The 22,802-nt window shown below is 35.8% G+C and overlaps 1 protein-coding gene across 1 annotated transcript in view; it reads left to right on the forward strand.

The window, feature by feature from the left end:
* Positions 1-22,802, forward strand: part of LOC102478777 (phosphorylase b kinase regulatory subunit beta) — a gene marked incomplete at its 3' end in the record, with an annotated part of 137,069 nt that overhangs the window by 78,900 nt on the left and 35,367 nt on the right. Inside the window, exons 5-6 of the mRNA XM_006170471.1 lie at positions 2,232-2,339; positions 5,572-5,652. Coding sequence (XP_006170533.1) covers positions 2,232-2,339; positions 5,572-5,652 — 189 coding nt within the window. The remainder of the gene's footprint in view (positions 1-2,231; positions 2,340-5,571; positions 5,653-22,802) is intronic.

Genomic DNA, 22,802 nt, shown 5'->3' on the forward strand with positions numbered 1-22,802 from the left:
AAGTTTTTTTTTTTTTTTTTTTTTTTTTTTTTTTTTTTGAGAGTTTGGAGGGTGCATGTGCTTGTCAGAAAGACATAGATAGGAAGACAGAAAGCAAGAAATCACCCCCCAGGGGAGATGGCCATGCTGCAATCCTTTCTCCTCCATTCTCCTCTTGGGATCTTGGGCATGCACGCACACGCACCTGGCGTGAGTTTAAGCCACCGGGTCCGGGACTCGTATCACAGTCAACTACATGGGAGTCCAATGACAAAGCCATTACACTAACTGCTGGTCCTGGGAAATTTTTTTAAGTATTAGGCAGAAAAAATAAATTGCGGGATAACCACTCTTATGTGGAAGTACAGAGGAAGGAATTTGGTAGGAGTTCAGAAAGGACTTTATACATCTAATATTTTTTAAGATAATACTTTAAAGATGAGAATAATTTGAAAAATGGAATAGAGAATATGGTTCTATGTGGTTCCTAAGCCAAGTGAGACAAAAGCAAGATCACAACCACCTAGGTATTACCATCACTATGTCTCTTCAAAGAGAGAAGAAAACCATTGCCTGTACATAAAACTATATGCTATCCTATTTTTTAAATTTATGTTTCTCTCATACTTCCAGGGATTAGTAGAGTACTTGGTGTATCACTTTCATCAGTGCTTACTAAGTTTAGTTGAACAGGCCCTAAAGAAATGAATGGAAAGGCCAGCCTGTGTCATAGTGGTCAAGGTGCTGGACTCCCACATGTCCAACCATAGTTTGATTCCCAGACCAAGTGACTTAAAACTCACACTGGGTGCATGTGCGTGTGTGCCTAAAAACAGAATGAAGAGACGGAACTGTCATGTGGCCATTCCCCTCTTGGGAATGATTTCTTACTTTCTGTCTCTCTGACTCTCTAGTGAATGCACATGCCCTCTAGTAAAAATCTCTCAAGAAAAAAAGAAATGAATGTAGATCTATCTATCATCTATCTATCTATCTATCTATCCATCCACACACATACACACACACTCACACACACATACACATATAGAGAAACACTTATACATATTGTCCTTGGAGTTTGTTGGTTGGATCATTTAAGGTTTACTTGGTATTCTAAAATGGTTAAATCTTATATCTAATTAATAAATGAAGGTGCAGCCATTTTCTCTAAGAATCGGTGCCTTACTATATGTGAAAGAGGAAATGAAAACATGTTAACAGGAGTAGAGGTTAAAATTTGTGATTCTTAGAGACAAAATTGCATTTGAAGTAGCCTAGAGCATTATACATGCCATATAAACATTTCCAAATAATAGTATATTTGAATATAGCTATTGAAATCCTTTTTCACAAAATAAACCAGTATTTTACTCTAAAAATAGGATCCAAAACATGGGAAAATCAGTTGCTACCACATTAATGTGCTCCCTACTATACATGTAGGGAGCAATAACTCATACAAGTATGAGTTGTCATACTTGTAAAATGTCAGTTGAGGGCTGGCTTTGTGGCTCTGGTGGTTAAGAAGCCAGATCTAAATGATAAACTGTGGTTCAGATCCTACCCTGATGGCCTGTAAAATACACCAGGCACAGGTGCCCAAAGTCCTAACAGAGGATGTAAAAGTAGAGGAGAAGGGATTGTGGCGTGACCATTCCCCATTGGGCGGGGGCACGTTCTCTTTCTCCCCTACTCTCTCACTGCTGTCTCTCTCTGGTAAATTTGCACGCACTTTGGCAAAAAACAAAAAACAATTGACCATCCAGTTCACCCTATTGGGTTAGTAGCCATGGTCTTTGTCTGTGTATTGTTTCTTTAAGAAAGGGTGACATTTCGGGTTTGGTTAGTTCTCTTCCTGAAGACTTTAGCTTTGTTCATTAATAAGTTTGGTGAAAAATAACTTGGGGGCAAGCATGCGATGTAATAGTTAAGACAGCCGATCCCACATAGTTGGCTATGTGGTTTGAGTCCTGGATACAGCAGCTTGGAAAACACGCTCTGTGTGTGTGCATATGTGCCAAAAATCCTGAAAGGAGATTGGAGGAGAATGGATTGCAGCATGGCCATGAGGGTTTGGCTTCTTTCTCACTTTCCTTCTTTCTCTCTCTCTCTGTCTCTCTCCAGAGAATATCTATGCCCTTGAGCAAATTAAAAAGAAAAGAAAAGAAAAGAAAGAAAAAGAAAACCTGTAATCTAGTCTTAGATGAGTATGTTTCTTGCTAGCATTATCAAAGTGTTTTGTTTGATTCTAGGTCCAGCAGTTCAAGCAGGATCCACGTCCAACAACATGCCTTCACTCTATTTTCAATGTGCACACAGGAGACGAATTGCTCTCCTATGAGGAATTTGGTCATCTTCAGGTAAAAAGAGATTCATTTTTTTAATACTATAGGCCACAGAAGAGTTGAAGCTGGTTTTTAAAAACATTCAAGGAGATTTTATAAATTGTTCAAAAGAGAAGTATACAATAAATCCTGAAGTTGATAAGAAAGTGAAATGTTAACCACTGGGACTGCTGCATTAATTACTGTGAATAAACATTACATCTGCATTTTTTATCTCAAGCAAAAAGCACAACTGGTTAGGTTATAAAATTATTTCTATTTAGAAGGAAGCCTTTTCTATAACAAAAATTTTTACTTGTTACTTGTTATCAAATATAGGAGAATTTTAACATGTAGGAATGAGAGATAATTGACAGTGGTATATTATAACATCAAATCAGAAGTTTTTGCTACACAGCAGTTTATTTTTTGATATATCAGCCTTCAAAAAGCTAAAAACGTATCATTGAAATGTAATTCTAAAAGATATTTCTGAAGTCTGTAAGTTTTGTCTTATGTAATATATTAAATTTTTTTTACCTGTACTAAAAATAAAAATACACCATAGGATTTTGCATGTTTTTTTTCTTTTTCACATCTTTGTGTTGTCTTTAGCTGGACATTCCTTTGCCCTATTTCCAGAATACAAATATTATGCATACTATTTATTTTTAATGGATCTGCTTTCTGCTCATCATTTGGTTCTGCTATCTTTGGAATAGAATACTTATTATTCATATATTCCTTACTAAAATAAGAATATCTTCTTTTTATAGTCTCTCACTCTCTCTAGAGATTTGAAATGTCTTTTAGTATTTCTCCTCCAAACACAAGAAGTGTAGTGTCCCCATTTCTATCCAGCAGAGACTCTTGTACTTATTTGTAAACAGTTCCTTGGAGCTTTAGTGTTGTATGAATATTTAGTTTTTCAACCTTACCCTCCCAAGTATAACATAATTAGATTTTATGAGCCTTTTGCTTTGACAGCTCTATTTTCTGAAATAGAATTTTTAGAAGATAACAGCTCTTTTATTTTTGTATCCCAGAATTTAAGCTCAGTGCCAGGCACATAGTAGGTATTAAGTAAATGTTGACTGACATGTTTTTGGAAATCCCTTTAGAATTGACTATTTAATAGCTTCTCACAGAAGCATCCTGAAAGTCAGAGCAGAGAGCTCATAGAGATGTTCCTATAAATGACTGTCCATAGGAATGAAATTTCTTTGAAGTAATTTCTGACAGGCCATTTGTTAGCACTATAAGAAAATATTTGGGTGAGCCTGGCAGTGGAGTGAGACTCCTCACTGTGTTCTAAAGAAGGTCACACAAAAATTTATGTCTATCTAGAAGAAAAACTAAAACTAGAATACTATTCTTCTTGAGTGGCCCACTTGGACCTTGACAAGACCCTGACACCCACTGGATCGTGAGTGCTAGGAAGTCAGGAGACATCCAAGATAGGCCTGGTTCCTGAGGGGACCACCAGCAGTCCTAGGGGCTTAAGGGTTCCTTTGTCCAAGACTTCTAGAACACCAGTCATTTTCTAACTCACTTTCTCTCAGTCACTCAGTAAGACCTGTAGGAGAGTCAAGGGAGATATAAGCCACCAAGGCTGTTAGAGGGGAGCAATCTTATACAGTAGAATTACATGGAAACAAAATTACATCTTACTTTTTCTTTATTTTTATCTCAGGTTTACAGTTTCCTGGCTAACTTAAAATCTTTTGCTCCTTCCTTTTCCTCTTCCCACTCCCTTCTTCCTTTCTTATTTATAGCTTCATTGAGATATAATTCATATAACAAAAATCTGTTTAAAGCATACAATTAAATGCTTTTTAGTATATTCAGAGTTATGCACCCATTACCACAATTTTAGAGCATTTTTATCACCCAGAAAAAGCAGTGTTCATTAGCAGTCACTCCCTGTTTTTCCCAAAGCCTCTCCAGAACCAATAGGATATAGGTAAGTAGGTAGAGAGGCAGATAGATGAGAAGGGATTTATTAGAAAAATTGGCTAATAGGATTATGGAGTCTGAGAAGTCCGATGATAGGCCATCTGTAAGCTGGAGAACCAGGGATACCAGTAGCATGACTCCATGTAAGTCTGAAAGCCTCAGAACCAGAGAAGCCAACAGTGTAACTCTCAGTTGGAGGCTGAAAGTCTGAGAGCCTAGAGGTGGGCAATGGGGGTGGGTCTGCTGGTACAAGTTCTGGAGTTCAAAAGCCAGAGAACCTGGAGTTCCGACTTCTAAGAGCAGAAGAAGGGTATCTGGATTCTGGAACAGAGAGCCAGAATTTACCCCTCTTCTGCCATTTTTGCTCCCTCTAGGTCCCCAGTCAATTGAATAGTGCCTGCCTACTTTAAAGGCAGGTCTTCTGCATTGGGTCCACTGACTCACACACTAGTGTCCTCCAGAAACACCCTCGTAGATACCATCAGAAATAATGTTTTACCAGCTACAGCTACTTAGGTATTCCTAAATGCAGTCATGTTGACACCTAAAATTAACTGTCATTCAGGCTTTGTCCATGTTGTGGCATGTATCTTTCCTGCTTCTTTTTCTGAGGCAATTAACACTATTCAGGATTCTATGATTTCGTTATTGTTGTTAAAGTGAGTATTATTGTCTTTATTTTTAAATTTATATCATATGATGTCTATTTTAATAGCATAATAAACTAAAAGAATATCTCATTTGTTTATAAAACTAATTTGTTCATACAGTTTAAATTATGTGCTGTATCATTGATTAAAATTAATGTGTTCCTTCAGCTTATATAAATTCTGTATTGTCTGATAATAAGACTATTTTCAAGATGCACTGCCTATTGTTTATGGTGTACTAGCATACTCATAATGTCTTGCGTGCCAAATAACTTTTTCATTTACATATATTTGAGATGGATTGACATTACATAGCTGCCTGTGGGGCAAAATTATTCCAAAGTAGTACTTTAGATCCAGAGTTTAAAAATAAATTTGAGAAAACAAATGTTTCAGAGCAATTGCTAACAATTCTGTTTGCTGCTGTTTCCCTAATCAAGTGCTACCCATCACAATAAATTTGAGGATGTTACAATTTTACATACAAAGCTGGGATTTTATTATGAACTAAATTTACAGCTTCTTTTTTTCACAGTAGGAAGAGAAATCGCTTTTATAACACTATTAGCGAAAATGACTTGTAATTTTAGCCTTTATGTTTATTTTTATAACACGATATTTTTGTTGTTTCTTTTAACCTTTTACTGTTCCGTTTATTTCAGATAAATGCAGTGTCACTTTTTCTTCTTTACCTTGTGGAAATGATTTCCTCAGGACTCCAGATTATCTATAACACTGATGAGGTATGATTTTTCAAAATTCTCTAATATTAAATTTTATCTCTGAGAATAACTTTTTTTAAACTTTGAAAAAGATAGTTTTAGTACAAAGAGAATTGGTTCTTAATTTCATAGAATCGGATGTTGTGATATTAGATCAAAACTATGTATATTTTCCATACATTATACTTTAAAAATGAACACACTATGTACAGATTGTAAAATTTTACTCCAGTGAAGGCTGTATTTGAGGTGATCTAGAATATAAGTGTCTAACTTTCAGAAAATTTTAGTGACAATTAAAATGCGGTACCATTTGCAGATTTTCTGTTTTGTCTTTTTTTCTTTTTCACATCATAGCTTTTTGTAACCCATCTTTTTAAAAGTTAAAAGAAACTTTTATCATATTGTATTTTTTCATTCGTGTGGGACCTCAGTAGGGTTCTTCATGTTTTCGAAAGACAGATACCATGCTCTTATTGTTATTATTAAAATTATAAAGAATTTATATCTCAAAGTTGAGAAGCATTCTTTCACAGGCACTAATGCTCGAACACCCAGGCACACATGCTGACACACTTTGAAATGTGCAACAAAGGGAGAAGAGCGTTTACTATGGAGATGGCCCATACAATGAGAACGCCATCACAATGTAGGTATACTCTCCATACCAGTTATTATTCCTCTCCTCTGATCCCTTCAGGGAGGAACAATTACTAGGATCATCATTGGATTGTTCCCAGGGTGCTGTGAAATAGGGACATGCATTTCTGCCATCCAGTACTTTATAATCTTGTACCTCTTTATACTGTGTGAGTTAATAGTTTTATACAGTAAGAATACCTGATTGATTCTTTCTATTTGATTAATCAAATAATTGCATGCTGTCATTTCATTCAGATAATGCTTAATTTTTATAATATTGTTAAATACTAGTTTTCAAGCATTTTGAGTGAAGGAAGGGGTGCGAAACTATTTCAGACTAATTTTAAACAGCATCCTAAAATATAAAACAATAAAAAGAGGCATGATTCAGACTGAGTAGAAGATGGCTTCTAGAAGCAGCCTATTTAGTTTCTGATTTCTTTCCATTCATAGAACTTCCATAGCACTAGAAAATGTGGTCCAGCTCCCAATGGAACACAGGGTCTGATAACTATTTACAATAGAAGGTAACACTGTTGCAAGCAATTCCATACTAATATTACTTGAGGTAAAATGGTAGTTAGTGAAATTTCTTAGCTGTAACTTTGTCTTTTTTTTTTTTTAATCTTTGAATTTAAAATTTTGTTTCCTCAATATCTACCATAATTCATTTAAATTCTTTGTCACATCCTTTCAGGAAAAAAAAAAATGTAGCCTCTGATATTTTTCTTTCCAACTCAAAGTTTAAATGGAAATAAGCCTTAATCAAGGTTAATACTTGGTCTGCAGAACTACCGTATTGACAGAAGTTTGTCAAGTGGTCCAGTATGCTCCAGTTCCCTTAGATAAATATGCTTGAGTATTGCTTCCATAAATAAACGTTTGCTTTCTCAGGAATGGTCATGTAGTTGCTTTTTAGCTTTTTAGAGCAAGCTTAGTTTGCAAACCTTTTAATAAAAATGTATCCCAAAAATGCAGGTGCTTGTTTGGCCTGAAAACTGGGATGTTTTCCTTCACTGTCTGTGTTTCATATGCTATTTATATTTTAGTTTGCAAAGATGTTTTCAACCATCTGACCTAGAAGCTCTTTTCAAGTATATGATCTTTCAGACTGGATGACACATGGAATTGCTTTCTTCTGTATTAGTTGTCAATCACTGTACAGCATATTACTTCAAATTTTAGTGGCTTAAAAAAAATAAATACTGTTTCACAGTCTGTGGTCAGGAATGTTGGAGCAACAAAGCTCCATGGTGCTGACTTCTGGTCTATCATAAAGTTGTGTTTAAGTTGTCAGCTGGGTCTGCAGTCATTTAGTGGCTTTTCTGAGACTGGAAAACCCACTTCTAAGACAGCTCACTCATGTGGTTGTTGTTAATAGATCTTTTTTTTTTTTTTTTTTTTTTGACTGTGAGCAGAGGACCTCCACAGAGCTGCTTGAATGTTCATACTCAAGCATATTAGATAACTTCCCCCAGTCAGTGACCCAAGAGAGCAAGATGGAAGTGTATTTGTGACCAAGCCTTGGAAGTGAAACTCCCTCGGTTCATAATATCCCACTTATTATGCTAGAAAGCCCTCTTCTATTTAGAAGGAGACCACAAAAGGGCTTAAATACTAGGAGTTAAGTATGATTGGAAACCAGTCTACTACATTTAACAATAGCTTCTAGTTGAACTTCCAGTAAGAGAGATTTTTTTTTTTTAAGATGTGATTTTCCCCTTTTATATATCAAGGCATTGATTGATTGATTGATTGAGAGGTTTTTGCTATCGGGTGCGTGTGCGCGCCAAAAAGACAGAGAGGGACAGAGAGACAGAAAGCCAAAAATCACCCCCCAGGGGGGATGGCCACATCGCAATCCCTTCTTCTCCCTTCTCCTCTCTGGATCTTGAGCACACAAACACACACACCCAGCATGAGTTTAAGCCACTGGGTCCAGGACTTGAACCATGATCTACTACATGGGAGTCCAGTGACATAGCCATTATGCTAACTGCTAGTACCTCAAGACTTTTAAAGTTATGTATTTTATTTATTTTATTACTACTCACTGAGCTTTGACTTGATTTGCATGCATGTTTTTGCTGTAAAATATGAGCAATTAGGCAAATAGCATCAGTAAAATTGTTGGTGAAATCTATGGGAAAGATTTTAGTGGAAACATTGATAACTCTGGGGAAAAGAAGGTGAGACAAGGAAATACTGAATAATTCTTTTGAGGGGTTTGAGTCAGCAGTGGATTTTGTTTAAAGTTGGGGTTAGAATGATGGGAAAGGTCCAATATTGATGAAAAATTTAAGGATTCAATATAGAAAAAAGTATTGAAAATAGCAATGTTCTCAACTATGCAAGATAAGATGATATATATATATATATATATATATATACACACACACACACACACACACACACACACATATATATATATATATATACAGATAGATAGATAGAAAGATAGATATAGATATAAAAGCAGATATAGATACATAAATAAATGTAGAGAGCTCATTTTCAGCTAGGATTCCTAATAGTTGAGACAGTATAGCAATAAGGAATGTGAATGTATGGGCTATATATGGGCATGATGATAAATACAGAGTTTGAGTTCTCTTCTGATTGCTACTATTAATAAATAGAATTCAAGAATGTCAGCTAAATATGAAAAAGGGATCATGGAAGACCAAATGTTCAAAAGGTAGGAGAAAGAGTTAGTCACATGGGCTTGACTGTCGTTAAGAAAGGATTTTAGAAACCATTTTGATAACTAATTTTCATCATATGACTTCATATAATTGAAGGGTCAGCCTATGTTATGAAATTTGTGGCAAAAACCATTTAAACCAAACAATAGTTTTAATAATTTGGGCATACTTTTATGTCTAGAAATACTCTTAAGATTGGAAAAGTCATGACTTTTTTTGTTCTTAATATGCAAAAATGCCTCATGACTTTTCCAACTACCCAATATTAATCTGAAATGTTACTCAGAAGTCAATGATTTCTTTGAGCCAGGTATATTTTACCACTCTTGAAATTCTTACCCTATAATAAACTTACATGATTATTTGAAATTTTGCTTGAAGGTCGCTTAAAAATAACTAATACTGTATAGAGGTCCAAAGACCACCACTAGGTTTGGTGATTCTCACAGGACTCAATACATAGTCATCCTTGTGGCTAAGATTTATTACAATGAAAGGATACAAAGTAAAGTCAGGGAAGAAAAAAGTGAATGAAACTAAATCCCGAGGATTCAACTCACAGACTTCCAATAATCTCTCTCCATGTGGTCATATACAACACAATTCCTCCTGCATAGACTTGTGAAACATGTATTAAATGTTTTCTACTGAGGAAGGCTGAGGTTTTTATTGGAGGCTGGTCACATATGTACCTTTTAACCTAGCATGTTACAAATTTCAAACTCCCATAAGGAAAGCAAGTATTTATCATGAAACCTATTTATGGAAAACTACTGTTTACATAAACAGTTTATATACACTGTGGTTTAATAAGTGATTCTTTAGTCCTGTCTTTGAAAGAATATTTTATCATACATTATTCCATCTTAATTACAGAAATCTGTAGCTTATGTACATAAATGTTAAAAACTATTTTAGATGTTATAGTCTTTAGACTTTTTAAACAATATACAAATCAGCAAGCAGAACAGTTTCTAAAACAGGTCAGAGTATATGTTATCACTTTTTGTTTATTCCAACTCAAATGAGGAAATTATATGTGAAAATTAACCCAATAGCCCCTTATGTTTGAGAAATGTTACAGATTTGTGAAGAGTACACAATATTTTTAGATTGTGAACATCAAATGAGATAACAGAACTATCGTGCTTACTATGAAGTCACCTCGTTTTTGGGGGGCTTTTGTTTCTTCTTAATGCTTCACTCTACGTCTGCAGTTTCTTGACATCTTAGGATCTTTGCAGGTGCTATTAACCAGATTTCAGTGAAGCTGTTCATTCAGCCATGCATTGTGTAAATTCAAGTATAACTTTTCTTTGTTTCTTTGACCTTTTTTGAACATATATTTTAAAGAAAACTCAAGTATTAAATCACAATATGACTTATATGAAGATTCTAAGAAGTACAAAGTTCCAGGGATAGTTAAGTGTTCATTTCACTAATCTCATCAAACTACTTCATATTGACCCATTATATAGTTTTGTTAGCTTTGATGGGTTGTATTTTATAAGAAAAATTTATCTTTTACTCTAAGTCCTCAAGTATTAGCATACATTTCTTTTTTTTTGAGAGTTTTTTGTTTGTTTGTTTCTTTTTATTTTGTTTTGCTATAGGGCGTGTGTGCTTGCCAGACAGACAGAGACAGAGAGATAGAAAGTGAGAAATCACCCCCTGGGGGGATGGGCACACCGCAATCCCTTCTCTTCCATTCTCCTCTTGGGATCTTGGGCACGCACGCACACACGCCCAGTGTGAGTTTAAGCCACTGGGTCCAAGACTTGAACTGCGGTCAACTATATGGGAGTCCAGGACACAGCCATTACGCTAACTGCTGGTCCCATAGCATACATTTCTTTATAATACTTTTCATCAGTTTACATTTATAAGCCCTATAATTACTTTCACTTTTCAGTTCCTGAGTTTGATTAATTTGTGGCATCTCTATTTTTTTCTGATTGGTCTTTTTTATAGCTTTTAGTTTTCTTTTTTTTTTTTTTCTTCATTTTTTAATGCCAGAGAGTGCATGTGTGTGAGAAAGAAAGAGAGCTAGTTATGGTGCAATCTTCTGTTATTACATTTCTGCAACTCATCAGAATTGTGGACAGCCTACCCATTATGCTATAGAGCTGGCCCTGGCTTTATTAGACCATTTAAAGAACCAGCTATAAGCTTTGCTGAGATTTTTCTACTCTAAGTTTCTTTTTTTGTTTTGTTCATTTGTGCTCATATTGTCGTATTTAATTTACTCCTTTTCAGGTAAGGGGTATGGAAGCTTAGATGATTGATTTTTCAGATGTTTTTCCCCTAATATGTACATTTAAGGTTTTAAATTTTTCTTGCTTTAGCTACATTCTAAGCTTTTTTTAATGTCTTTTTTATTTATTCAAATTAAAAAAAAATTACTATAAGGTCCCTTGCCAGTGAGAGACAAAGAGAATGTGAGAAAGCACCCCTCTGGGGGAGCTGGTCCCATTCTGTAATCCATTGTCCTCTTGGGATTTGGGAAACACACGTATATGTATCTGGTATATTTTCCAGTGTGCCAGAACTCGTATTGAAACCAGTCAGATGGTCATAGCAGATCCAGCTGTCTTAACAATGCCTCTGACTGGCCCATCAGATTTTGATTATCATTTACATTAAAAATATTTTCTAATCATCTTTATGATTTTTTTGACCAGTGAAACTCTCGAAATGCATTTCTTAATTTCTAAACATTTGGATATTTTCTATTTAAAAACTTACTGATTTCTAGTTTAAATCTGCATTGGTCAGAGAGGATACTCTTGGTGGTTTCAGCACTTTAAAACTTGAGATTTGCTTGTGAACCAATGTATGGTCATTCCTGGTAAATATTTCTTTTTTATATTTCTTTCTTTCTTTTTTTTGGAGAGGTTTTTGCTATAGGGTGCATCCACGTGCCAGAAAGACAGAGAAAGATAGAGAGATAGAAAGCGAAAAATCACCCCCCAGGGGGGATGGCCATGCCGCAATCCCTTCTCCTCCATTCTCCTCTCGGGATCTTGGGCATGCACGCACACGCACCTGGCGTGAGTTTAAGCCACTGGGTCCAGGACTCGAACCACAGTCGACTACATGGAAGTCCAGCGACATAGCCATTACGCTAACTGCTGGTCCCTCTCTTTTTTTCTTTAGAGATTTTTGCTGTAGAGCATGTGTGCTCACTGGAGAGACAGAGAGACAGAAAGATAAATCATACCCTCAGGAAGGATGGCCACAGTCTATTCTCCATTTTCCTCTTGGGATTTTGGGCATGTATGTACATGCACGCACCATGAATTTCAAGCCACCAGGTCCAGCATTTAAACCATGGTTGGCCATGTGGGAGTACAGTGCCTTAACCACTATACCACCTGCAAGCCTCATTCCTGGTAAATATTTAAGCTGACAAGAATGCATTTGGGCTCAATAGTCCTTATATGTTAGTGAGGCAAGCTGTGTTAGGCTGTTCATATCTTTTTTGTGTGTGTGTGGTGGGTGAGGTTTTCGCTATAGGGCATGTGCGCTCGCCAGAAAGAAAGAGACAGAGAGACAGAAAGCAAGAAATCACCTCCCAAGGGGGATGGCCACGTCGCAATCCCTTCTCCTCCATTCTTCTCTCGGGGTCTTGGGCATACATGCACATGTGCCCAGCATGAGTTGTAAGCCACCTGGTCTGAGACACGAACCAGGGTCAACTACATGGGAGTCTAGCGACATAGCCATTATGCTAACTGCTGATCCCCAGGCTGTTCATATCTTTTTTGCATTATTGAATTTTATATTTAGTTTCCAACCATGAATTTAAATTTTTCCTTTAGTTCTATAATTTTCTGATTTATGTATATGTGTACATATACATGTATATGAATATTTACATGTTTATCTAAGTATGTATTATTAAATTTTATGTAAACTTAGATAAGTATGATTTGAGATTCTTATTTTTTTTATTGAGTTGGAAATATCTCATTTCAACTTCTGTAATATTTCTTTCTCATAAATCTATTTATCTATTTTGGCCATTTTCTTTTGGTTAATATTTGTATGGAATTTCTTTCTTCTTCTGTTACTTTTAAACTTTTTCTAGGCTTATTTGTATGGTGCATTTTTTGTAAGCATCATATAATTTTTATTTTGTGTACTTAGTTCATTTACATTTAATGTAAATGTTAACATACTTTGGCTTGTATCTTTTATGTTTCTATTTGTTATTGGTCCCATCTGTTTTTTGTACCTTTTTTTCTTTGTTACATAATTTTACATTAATAAAGCGTTTGTTATTATAGCATTCCCCCCCATTAATATGTTAATTAGATGTTCTTTGATTATAGTTTTTTATTATTTAATTTTATTTATTCATCCATTTATTTTAATTGGACCAGGGAGAGACCCGGGGGGGAGGGGGAGTGAAAAAACAAGCTACCATGTGTGGGACTTGAACAGTGGTCGGCCATATGGGAGTGTCTGGCCTCTTAACCACTGCTTCACCTGCTGGCCCCTGATTATAGTTTTAACAATCACTTTAGAAATCACAATATAGAAGCCACCTGTGGCAGAGTGGCTAAGGGAGCTGGATCCTGCATGGCCAACTGTGTGGTTTAAGTCCCAGACAGAAGGCTTGAAAAATATGTCAGGCGTATATGCGTGCTCTTGCCCAAAATCCCTAGAGGAGAATGGAGGTGAAAGGACTGAGGCATGACCATCCCACCTCTTTCTCTCTGTTTCTTCTCTCTGGCAAGCATCTGTGACACATTACAAAATTACAAAAACAAACAGAAGAAATCACAATAAACGTTCTTAACTTATGAGAGTCTAGTCAATTTTGGCACTTTATTGCTTTTAGACTATTCAAGGCTTTAAGTATGTTTCAGCTTTACATACCTATCTCACACTATACTGCTGTTAACATTATTTCAATTTTACATATATTTTAAACTGTACAAAACGTGAATATTACTGCTGTATACAAGTAGAGCTGTGTATTCATTTATATACATATACTTTAGCATGTTCCTTTCTGATGATTATGTTTCCCTCCTGGAATATGCCATCTTGGGTGATGTTCATTCCTTTAGTTACCGTTTTTCTGAAAATGTCTTAGTTTTAGGCTGCTGGCTGTTTTTTTTTTATTTATTTATGTTTTAAATATGTTATTATATTGTCTTCTGACTTCAGTCATTTTTGTTAAGAAATAATTTGTAGTTCTTTCATTGCTTTTATGGAAACATTTTATTTTTTGGCAGCTTTAAGTTGGTTTCTCTTTGTCTTTCATTTTTATTTGTTTTATTAAGAAATGCTAGCTGTAGGCTTTGTTTATTTATCCTTGGGGTTTGAAAAAGTTTTTAAAATTTGGAGCTTGGTGTCTTTCCTAAGTTTTGGAGTGTTCCAGCTTTTTTCTTCTTAAACGTTGCTTGTGCTCCAGTTCTTTACTTCTCCTCTTTTGTGATACTCACTACATGTATAGTAGTCCTTTGTACTTTGTCCAGTACCTTTTAATCTCACTTTTTCTAACTTTTTCATCATCATTTTTCTATTGACTTTGATTTGGAAATTTTTTGCTGGCTTATTTTCAGGGTCCCCATTTTTATATGTTCTGTTGTGTCTGATTGGCTATAACCTTTTCAGTGACCTAAGTTATCTATTTTATTCCTTAGTTATTTCTCTGCAACATCCATCTGTTTTGAATATGTTACTATGAGCTGCAGATTTTCAACTAAACCCATCAGTCTCAGAATTTACATTTGATATTTTTGTTGTTTTTTTTTTTAATATTGATACAAGAAATTATAATTTTAGTCTCAGAATTTACATTTGATTTTTTTGTTGTTGTTTTTTAATATTGATACAAGAAATTATAATTTTTTAAGTTTTTTCTTTAAATATAATTATTATGGTTATTTTAAGTTCCATGTTTGATAACTCTAATATATGGATTACCTGGGTGTTTTTTATGATTACTAGTCATCTAGTATTGTTTTGTTTTGACAATTCAGGTTTTTTTTTTTCCCTATAGTCACAGAGTTGTAAAACTGTGACTACAATCCCTTTTACAATTTTATCATTAACCCAAAAAGAAATCTGGTATCCATTAATCTGGTACCAATTAACAGTTGCTATTTGTTTCCTAAAGACACTTAAGTTTTGTAAACAGGGAGTTGTATCTTTTAGTGTTACAAGCTAGTATAACTTCCAGAATTATTCCAAATTACTATAAAAGGAAAGCTGCAACTTTTGCAAGTAACTGAAATTTTAAACAATTCCCTTGGGCTAGCCTCACAGCACAGTAAAGTCCTGTGCATAGGGAACCAGAATCTATATGACTGACTGCTATTCAAATCCCAACCCTAGTAGCTTGAAAACAAACTTGGCATGTGTATGTACACATCCAGAATCCCAACAGGATGGAGAAATGGAAAAGGAATTGGGGCATAACTATGCCCCACTGATGTGTGTGTGGTGGGTCTCTCTGTCTTTTGTGGGAAGCACACATCCCCTCTGACCATAAAATAAAAGCAAATTAGTTGATCTTTTGTTCTTTTTTTCTTTTATTGATTCCTGGGCCAGCAGGTAGCAGGGAGGTTAAGGTGCTGCATCCCACATAGCTGTTCTCTGCAATTTAAATCCTAGATGCAGTCGCTTGAAAATCATGCAGGCATATGTGTGTGCATGCCCAAAATTCCAAGGATGGAGAAGGGAATCGATGTGGCAGCCCCCCTGGATAATGATTTCTCACTTCCTTTCTGTCTCTGTCTCTGTCTCTCTGGTAAATGCACACATCCTATACCAAAAAACTAAAGCAAACAAATTTCTTTTCCATGTAATTAAATGGTGTTTGCAGTATAATGGTCTTCCTATGTTCTTAAGAATTAAAAAGAAGAGCATCATTAATAGTCTAGTGTGACAGAAAAAAAGCTTTCCAGTGACCTAAGTTATCTATTTTCCTTAGTTACTCCTCTGTAGAATCCATGTGTTTTGAATATGTTACTATGAGCTGCAGATTTTCAACTGTCATTGAAATGAAATCACTGACGATAACATTTGGTGCTAAAGTTAGCATTCAAATATTTGATCTGCAAATAGCATTCTTTGAAAATAGATTGGGTCCTCAGAAAAGCCATGACATGTTTTCTATGCAAAAATGAGGCATGACTTTTATTTTTCTTTTGAGAGGTTTTTGCTATAGGGCGCGTGCGCTTGCCAGACAGAGAGAGACAGAGAGACAGAAAGCGAGAAATCATCCCCCAGGGAGATGGCCATGCTGCAATCCCTTGTTCTCCATTCTCCTCTCGGGATCTTGGGCACGCACGCACACGCGCCCGGCGTGAGTTTTAAGCCACCGGGTCCAGGACGTGAACCGCGGTTGACTACGTGGAAGTCCAGCGACATAGCCATTACGCGAACTGCTGGTCCCGAGTCATGACTTTTTTGATAGGTCAATAGTTTTCCAGTATTAAAATTTCTTTATTGTCATTCAGTGATCCCCTGTTTCTGGTGAGGAAGTCTGAAAGGGAAAACTTTAGTATTTTTTCTCTTTATTATATCACAAAAATTCTACTTGCTTCCCTTAAAAATTTAAGAAGGCGTTTTTAAAGGCATTTTTAAATCACATTATTCAGTGTTCAAGAGTATTGAAAAATGACTATTATTATTCATGTAGTTGTAGTATCCTGTATCTGGCAAAGTTTGTGGCTTCCAATAGGATTTTTATTAGAATGATATAAATTATCCATTTTCCCCTGAAATCTTGAAATCTCTTTGTGAAAATGGTTTATTATTGAATTCACTAGCACTTGTCACCTACGGTTATATACCAGAGTTAGAAAAATAACTCCTCCTTGGACCAGTAGGTGGCATGGTGGTTAAGGCACTGGACACTCCCACATGGCTGGCCATGATTCAAGTCCTGGGTCTGGTGGCTTGCTTTATCATTTTCCCTCTCTCTCTCTCTCTGGTCAAATTAAAATAAATGAATGAATAAATAAAATTAAATAAAACAGTTCTTTAAAGAAAAAGAAAAAGAACTCTTCCCTAAGGACAAACTATTTTAATATTTTGAGAAGAAGAAATAGGGTATAGATTAGCCTAAAGAAGACTTTTTCTTTGATTTTTAATATTCCTGGAGTTACACCCACCCACAAGTTATCCCTGTTTCAGGACAGGGGTGAGTGATCTTTTCTTCAGTAATACTTAAAGGTTACAAAGGTAACTGGGGCCCAGCTATGGTGACACAAGCTGCTACAACACTGTGTTTGCAGACGAGGATCACATGGAAGCCCAGGTTCAATTCCCAGTCTAACTGGAAGACAGCACAATGGCATGCACCTGTAATACCAGTGATTGGAGGAGGCTGAGTCAGGAGGATTGAGAGCTTGGGGCTGGCCTTGGCAACATAGCAAAATACTGAGGTAGGAGAATCTCAGCCTAGACTATCTTACAGTTAAGAAAAGAAGGAAGGAAGGAAAGGAGGGAGAGAGGGAGAAAGAAGAAAGAAAGAGCTTACACTTTTTTGTCAGTGACAGAATGTGTGTGTGTGTGTGTGTGTGTATGTGTATGTATATATTGATATATATATATATATGTCAATTTCAGAATAAAGCAATAAAGCAATTGGGAAAAGGTGCTATTTGAAGAGATAATGACTGATCATCTGAAATGAAGAAAATGTAAATCTAATATGGAATTGATAATTATCCTTCCTCCAAGAAAGCTCAAAGGAACAGGAGATGGAAAGAACTTGAGTCCCTAAATGACTTTGTGGAACTAATTTGTCCCACCAACCTGTGCTTTATAAGATGTTAAGACAGACTTTCTTTCTTTCTTTCTTTCTTTCTTTCTTTCTTTCTTTCTTTCTTTCTTTCTTTCTTTCTTTCTTTCTTTCTTTCTTTCTTTCTTTCTGATAGCTGGAAACAACTCAATGGCAAATGCACAACTCTTTCTTATTCTTCCTTACCTTAGGTGAAATGCACAACTGTTAATTATTCACAACTGTGAATGAGAGAAAGCCTTCGTATAGGGCTGCAGAGAATTGCACAATAGGATAGTTTCATGGTAAGCTGCTACCATAGGGAGCAGTATGTATTATAAGGAGGATGGAAATTAGGTAAGTTTCTCAAGTGCCCTATGAATCGACTAATTTGAATGCCTTTGTGGTCTCCAGTGTAGAGGGTCTGCCTCAACTTGCAGGGTCTTCGGCCCGAGGCAATTAGGATGGCTGCACAGTGGTCCAGAGTATGAGAGCTGATAATAGAAGTGGTTGGGGTGTGGACAGGGTAGTAAAGAAGAGGTATTGCCCAGCCTCTAACCAGGGCCTCAAAATTGAATTAGGATAGCATATTGAAAAAATGATTATATTATACCTAGATCATGTCACTATATTTAAGGTAAATGTATAAAGAGAGACATTACTTAATGATTAAAGGAGTATTATATACCATGAACCTGACAGTATAGCCCTCAAAATGTGTAAAACAATAAAATAAAATTAATGGAGTAGCCTGAAGAAAAAATAAACTCATTTTTTCTTACCATACTGTCACACACAACTCTGAACTATTGTGTGTGGGCATTTTCCTCACACAACAAGCAATTCTCCAGCAGGCACCAGCTAGATGACCTACAGTTTAACTCAGTTTGATGCTATGTACCTGGAAATTGCATCAGTCTCACAGATTGAGGGCTTTGTCCCATGAAACTATCTCCCAATTCAGATGCCAATTTCAAGTCCCAGTTTACTCTAATTGGCTGTAATTCAAGATTTCTACTATCCATTTTGTGGGTTCAAAATTACTATGTCAAAAGACGAAATTATAACAAACTTAGTTATAGATCTAATTGACTTTTATTTATGACTCAGAAATGAGGCAACCTCTATTCTACATTATAGAATGAAACCTCCCCTGGGCAATAGCAGAACAGTGGGTTTTATAAGTAGGAACAAGAAAAACAGAACGACAGGGAAAAAAACCTGATTGGTTAACTTAAAGGTGTTTCAGGCTACTTTTTTATAAGGATCAAAGTATAGCGAACTTATTTATTATGCTGAGTCAGGCGGATAAGAGTCTCCTTTTTTTAAGGAAGAGCTGGTTTATTTTAGGATCTGTCTACTTTCTTCAAGTTTCAGTTTGATCACGTGACATTTAACATGAGTGACTCCATTTTGGTTTGGTCCAGTCTGTTTGGGCCTAGTGCATGAGCTCAGTCTAAAACAATGTCCTCCTATAATTTTTATTTAATAGCTGAATGGCTTAAAGCACTGAGAAAAATACTTACATTTTATTAGTTTATTAAAAAGAATATTATAAAAGAAGCAGAAAAGAGCCAGATAAAGAGATCCATAGGGTCAAATATGTGGTCAGGGCACAGAGCTTCCTTTCCTTTAACCCAGAATCTCTCCAGATCCAGTCCTTTTGGGTTTTTATGGCAGCTTTATTTAGTAAATGAATGATTAAATCATTCTTTATTGATGATCAATTCAGCTTGCAGCCCCTGTCCCTTTCCTGAAGGTTGTGAGTTGTGACTGAATCCCCCATTCCAGAGCTTTCTAGGAGCCCACCAAGAGTTGCCTCATTAGAATACAAATATTCCAGGGCCAGTAAGTGATTAAGTAGTGGTTAAGGTGCTGAACTCCCAATGGCCTTCTGCAGTTTGAGGCCCATACCCGGTGACTTGCTTTCTCTTCCTTTGGTGAGTGCATATGCCTTATTGCAAATTTTAAATAATAATAATGATAAGAAATGCAATTAAAGGAAAAGAATAAAAGTATTCCAATTATCCAGGAAATGCCAAGAAATTTAGGAGCTGTGTTCTTTTTACTCAGGAAATTACGAAGACTTGAAAAGTTCTGTGTGGGGAACCAGGGTCAAAGACCAAATATTAGAACAAAAAATTGTCCTGGTTCTGCTATCTACAAGGGTTGTAGGGGCTCTGTCTCAGCAACTGGGAGCAGAGGCTAAGTATATATTTCTTCTTATAGCGCATATAGGTAAGATGATTTTGAAACACATTTGTCTTAGAAAATGATAAACCAAGGAAGCAAAAATAAATAAATAAAAGCTATGCTATAGATATTATGAACAGCACAGTCTACAAAGACCAAAGTAAATATCAAAGAATCAGCATCTGTGTTCTCTGACCACATTGAATATAGAACTCAATAGCCAAAAGATACCCACTAACCACCCTGTTTTTAAGAATCAATGACAATAACAAAAAATCAAAAACCTGTATTATAGTTTTAAAGGACATCCATAGTTGTTGAATGTAGCTGAGATATTATTAATGGGCAGTTTTTAGCTTTGAATGCACATATTAGAAGAGAGTTTTGAATGGAAGACTTAATATATTAAATATCTAATTTGAAAGGTTAGAAAAAAGAATATTTTAGAAAACATAAAGCAAATAGAAGGAAGAAAGTAATAAAGGTTAAAATAGCAATAATTGCATGAAATAGAAAATCTAGAATAGAGATTCACAATAAAACCAACATTAAAAAAAAAGGACTGATACAAATGAACCTCTTCAAAAATTTAGCACACACACACAGACAAGGAATAATTATAGATATATAATATTAGCAGTGAAAGGACCAGCAGATGGTGTAATAGTTATGTTGTTGTACTTCTACACAGTCGACCATGATTCGAGTCCCAGATCCAGCTGCTTAAAACTCATGCCAGGTGTGTGTGTATGCATGCCCAAAACCCCCAAAAAAGAATGAAGGTGAAGGGATTGCAGTGTGGCCAACCCCCTCGGGGAGGTGATTTCTCACATTTTGTCTCTCCAGCAAACGCATGTGCTCTATAGCAAAAATCTCTCTTAAAAAAAAAAAAAAAGAGGGACCAGCGGTGGCATAGTGGCTGCATTGCTGGACTCCACTGCGGTTCTAGTCCCAGACCTGGTGGCTTAAACTCACGCCGGGCGTGTGTGCGTGCATGCCCAAGATCCCAAGAGGAGAATGGAGGAGAAGGGGTTGTGGTGTGGTCATACTCCTGCGGGTGATTTCTCACTGTCTCTCTACTTCTCTGTCTTTCTGGGGAGCGCATGCACCCTATAGCAAAAACCTCTAAAAAAAACAGTGAATGAGAATATAACTACAAATAAGTATAGGTTTAAAGAGAATATACCCTAAGAAATTATATGGTAATAAATTAAAAACCTATGCAATTAGAATATGTTTCAGAAAAAAAACTGTAAATTAACTGTTATGGACTGAGTTGGATGCCCCTTACCGCAAAATTCATGTTTTAAAACCCTGACCCCTGGTATCACACAATGTGATTTTACTTAGATATTTAAATACAGTCCTTTAAAGCAATAAGTTAAAATAAGGCCCTTGGGTGAGCCCTAATCCAATCTGATTGCTGTTCTTGTAAGAAGAGGAAATTTTGACAAACAAGAATACAGCAGGGTGTGGGCACAGAGAGATGGCCATGTGAAGACAAGGCAATAAGAATATGACCATCTGCAAGTCACAGAACAAGACCTTAGAAGAAACCAGAGTTGCTAACACTTTGAACATGGATTTCTGGTGTTCAGAACTGTGAGAAAACAATGTTCTGTTGTTTAAACCATCCTGTCTTTAGTATTTCCTGTGGCAGCTATAGCAAGCTAATGCTGTTACTAAAACTAAACAGAAGAATGAAATAGAATTACAACAGTCTTTCTGTGTCGCTGCTGTTGTGGCTGCTCCCAAGGAGGGGAAACCATTTAATTTAACGTAATGTGTGAAATTAAATACTAAGGAAAGAGCTTGTGTTGTGTAGAGTTGTGATTTGAAGGGCTGCATAATGTTTGTAATATCTAAGATTTTTTTAGTGCCCTGCCTCCCTGAAAACCAGTTTCACCTTCTTAGGAATACATCATCTGTAGTCCAAAGAAAGAAAACCGTTAGTCAGACATCTCTCTCCTTTTTATATTCTTTTGAAAAAAAGGAACAGCTGTGACTAGTTTTATAGGCACATTTTACCAAAACTTGAAGGAACTGGTAACTTCTATCTGACAGAACAAGAACAGTTCCCCAGTAGATTTTATGAAGTTGGTATAATTTTATAAAACTTGACATGGTTGGTGTTAAAAATCAAATTTGAGGTCAATCTCATCTGTATTCTTTCATTCTTTGTGTATTCTTTTATTCATTTAACCATTGACTTACCGAATTTACTGAACCTCTGCCATGTGGAAGTTACTGTTCTACACATGGGATATGGAATGATAAAGACAAAGGTCCTGACTTCTGGAAATTACATTTTAGTTTGGGAAATTAGAAAAACAGACCATATTTCTAAGTAGATAAAAGCTAAGATTCAGTGCAGCAAATTTAGATAGTATGGTATGAATGACAAATATATTAATTTTGACCAATTGGACAGGAAAGGTTAAGACTTTAAACAATTTGCAAAACCAACTGCAGCTGGCAGGGTGAAAGAAGGGGAAAAGAGATGTGTAAAATGGGATGGTAAATGAAACACAGATATAGTATCATTGAAAGTTTGAGTAAATTTTAGAAAACCCAGCTGACTGATATTATTAAGCATATATCTTCTTTATATCCTGCTCAGCTATCTTTACATGAGAATTTATCCAAATTATTATAATGCTACTGCTAGTTTCCATGTCTACACCTGGATTTTCATGCCTGCTTCTATCTGTTGCAATGTATAGACCATGTAACCTCTAACAAGCTCATTTTACATTTGTGAGAGGATAAGAGTGATGAAAATAGTTTTGACTTCACAGTCCTTTAAGGTTTTCTGTGTCATAGTTTGGGAACTATTGGGTTGTCCAAAAAGTCGTAATGCATTTTTGCATAGGAAAATGTAGAAA

Source organism: Tupaia chinensis, unplaced genomic scaffold (assembly GCF_000334495.1).
Source record: "Tupaia chinensis unplaced genomic scaffold, TupChi_1.0 Scaffold148557_1, whole genome shotgun sequence".
NCBI classification, from domain to species: Eukaryota; Metazoa; Chordata; class Mammalia; order Scandentia; family Tupaiidae; genus Tupaia; species Tupaia belangeri.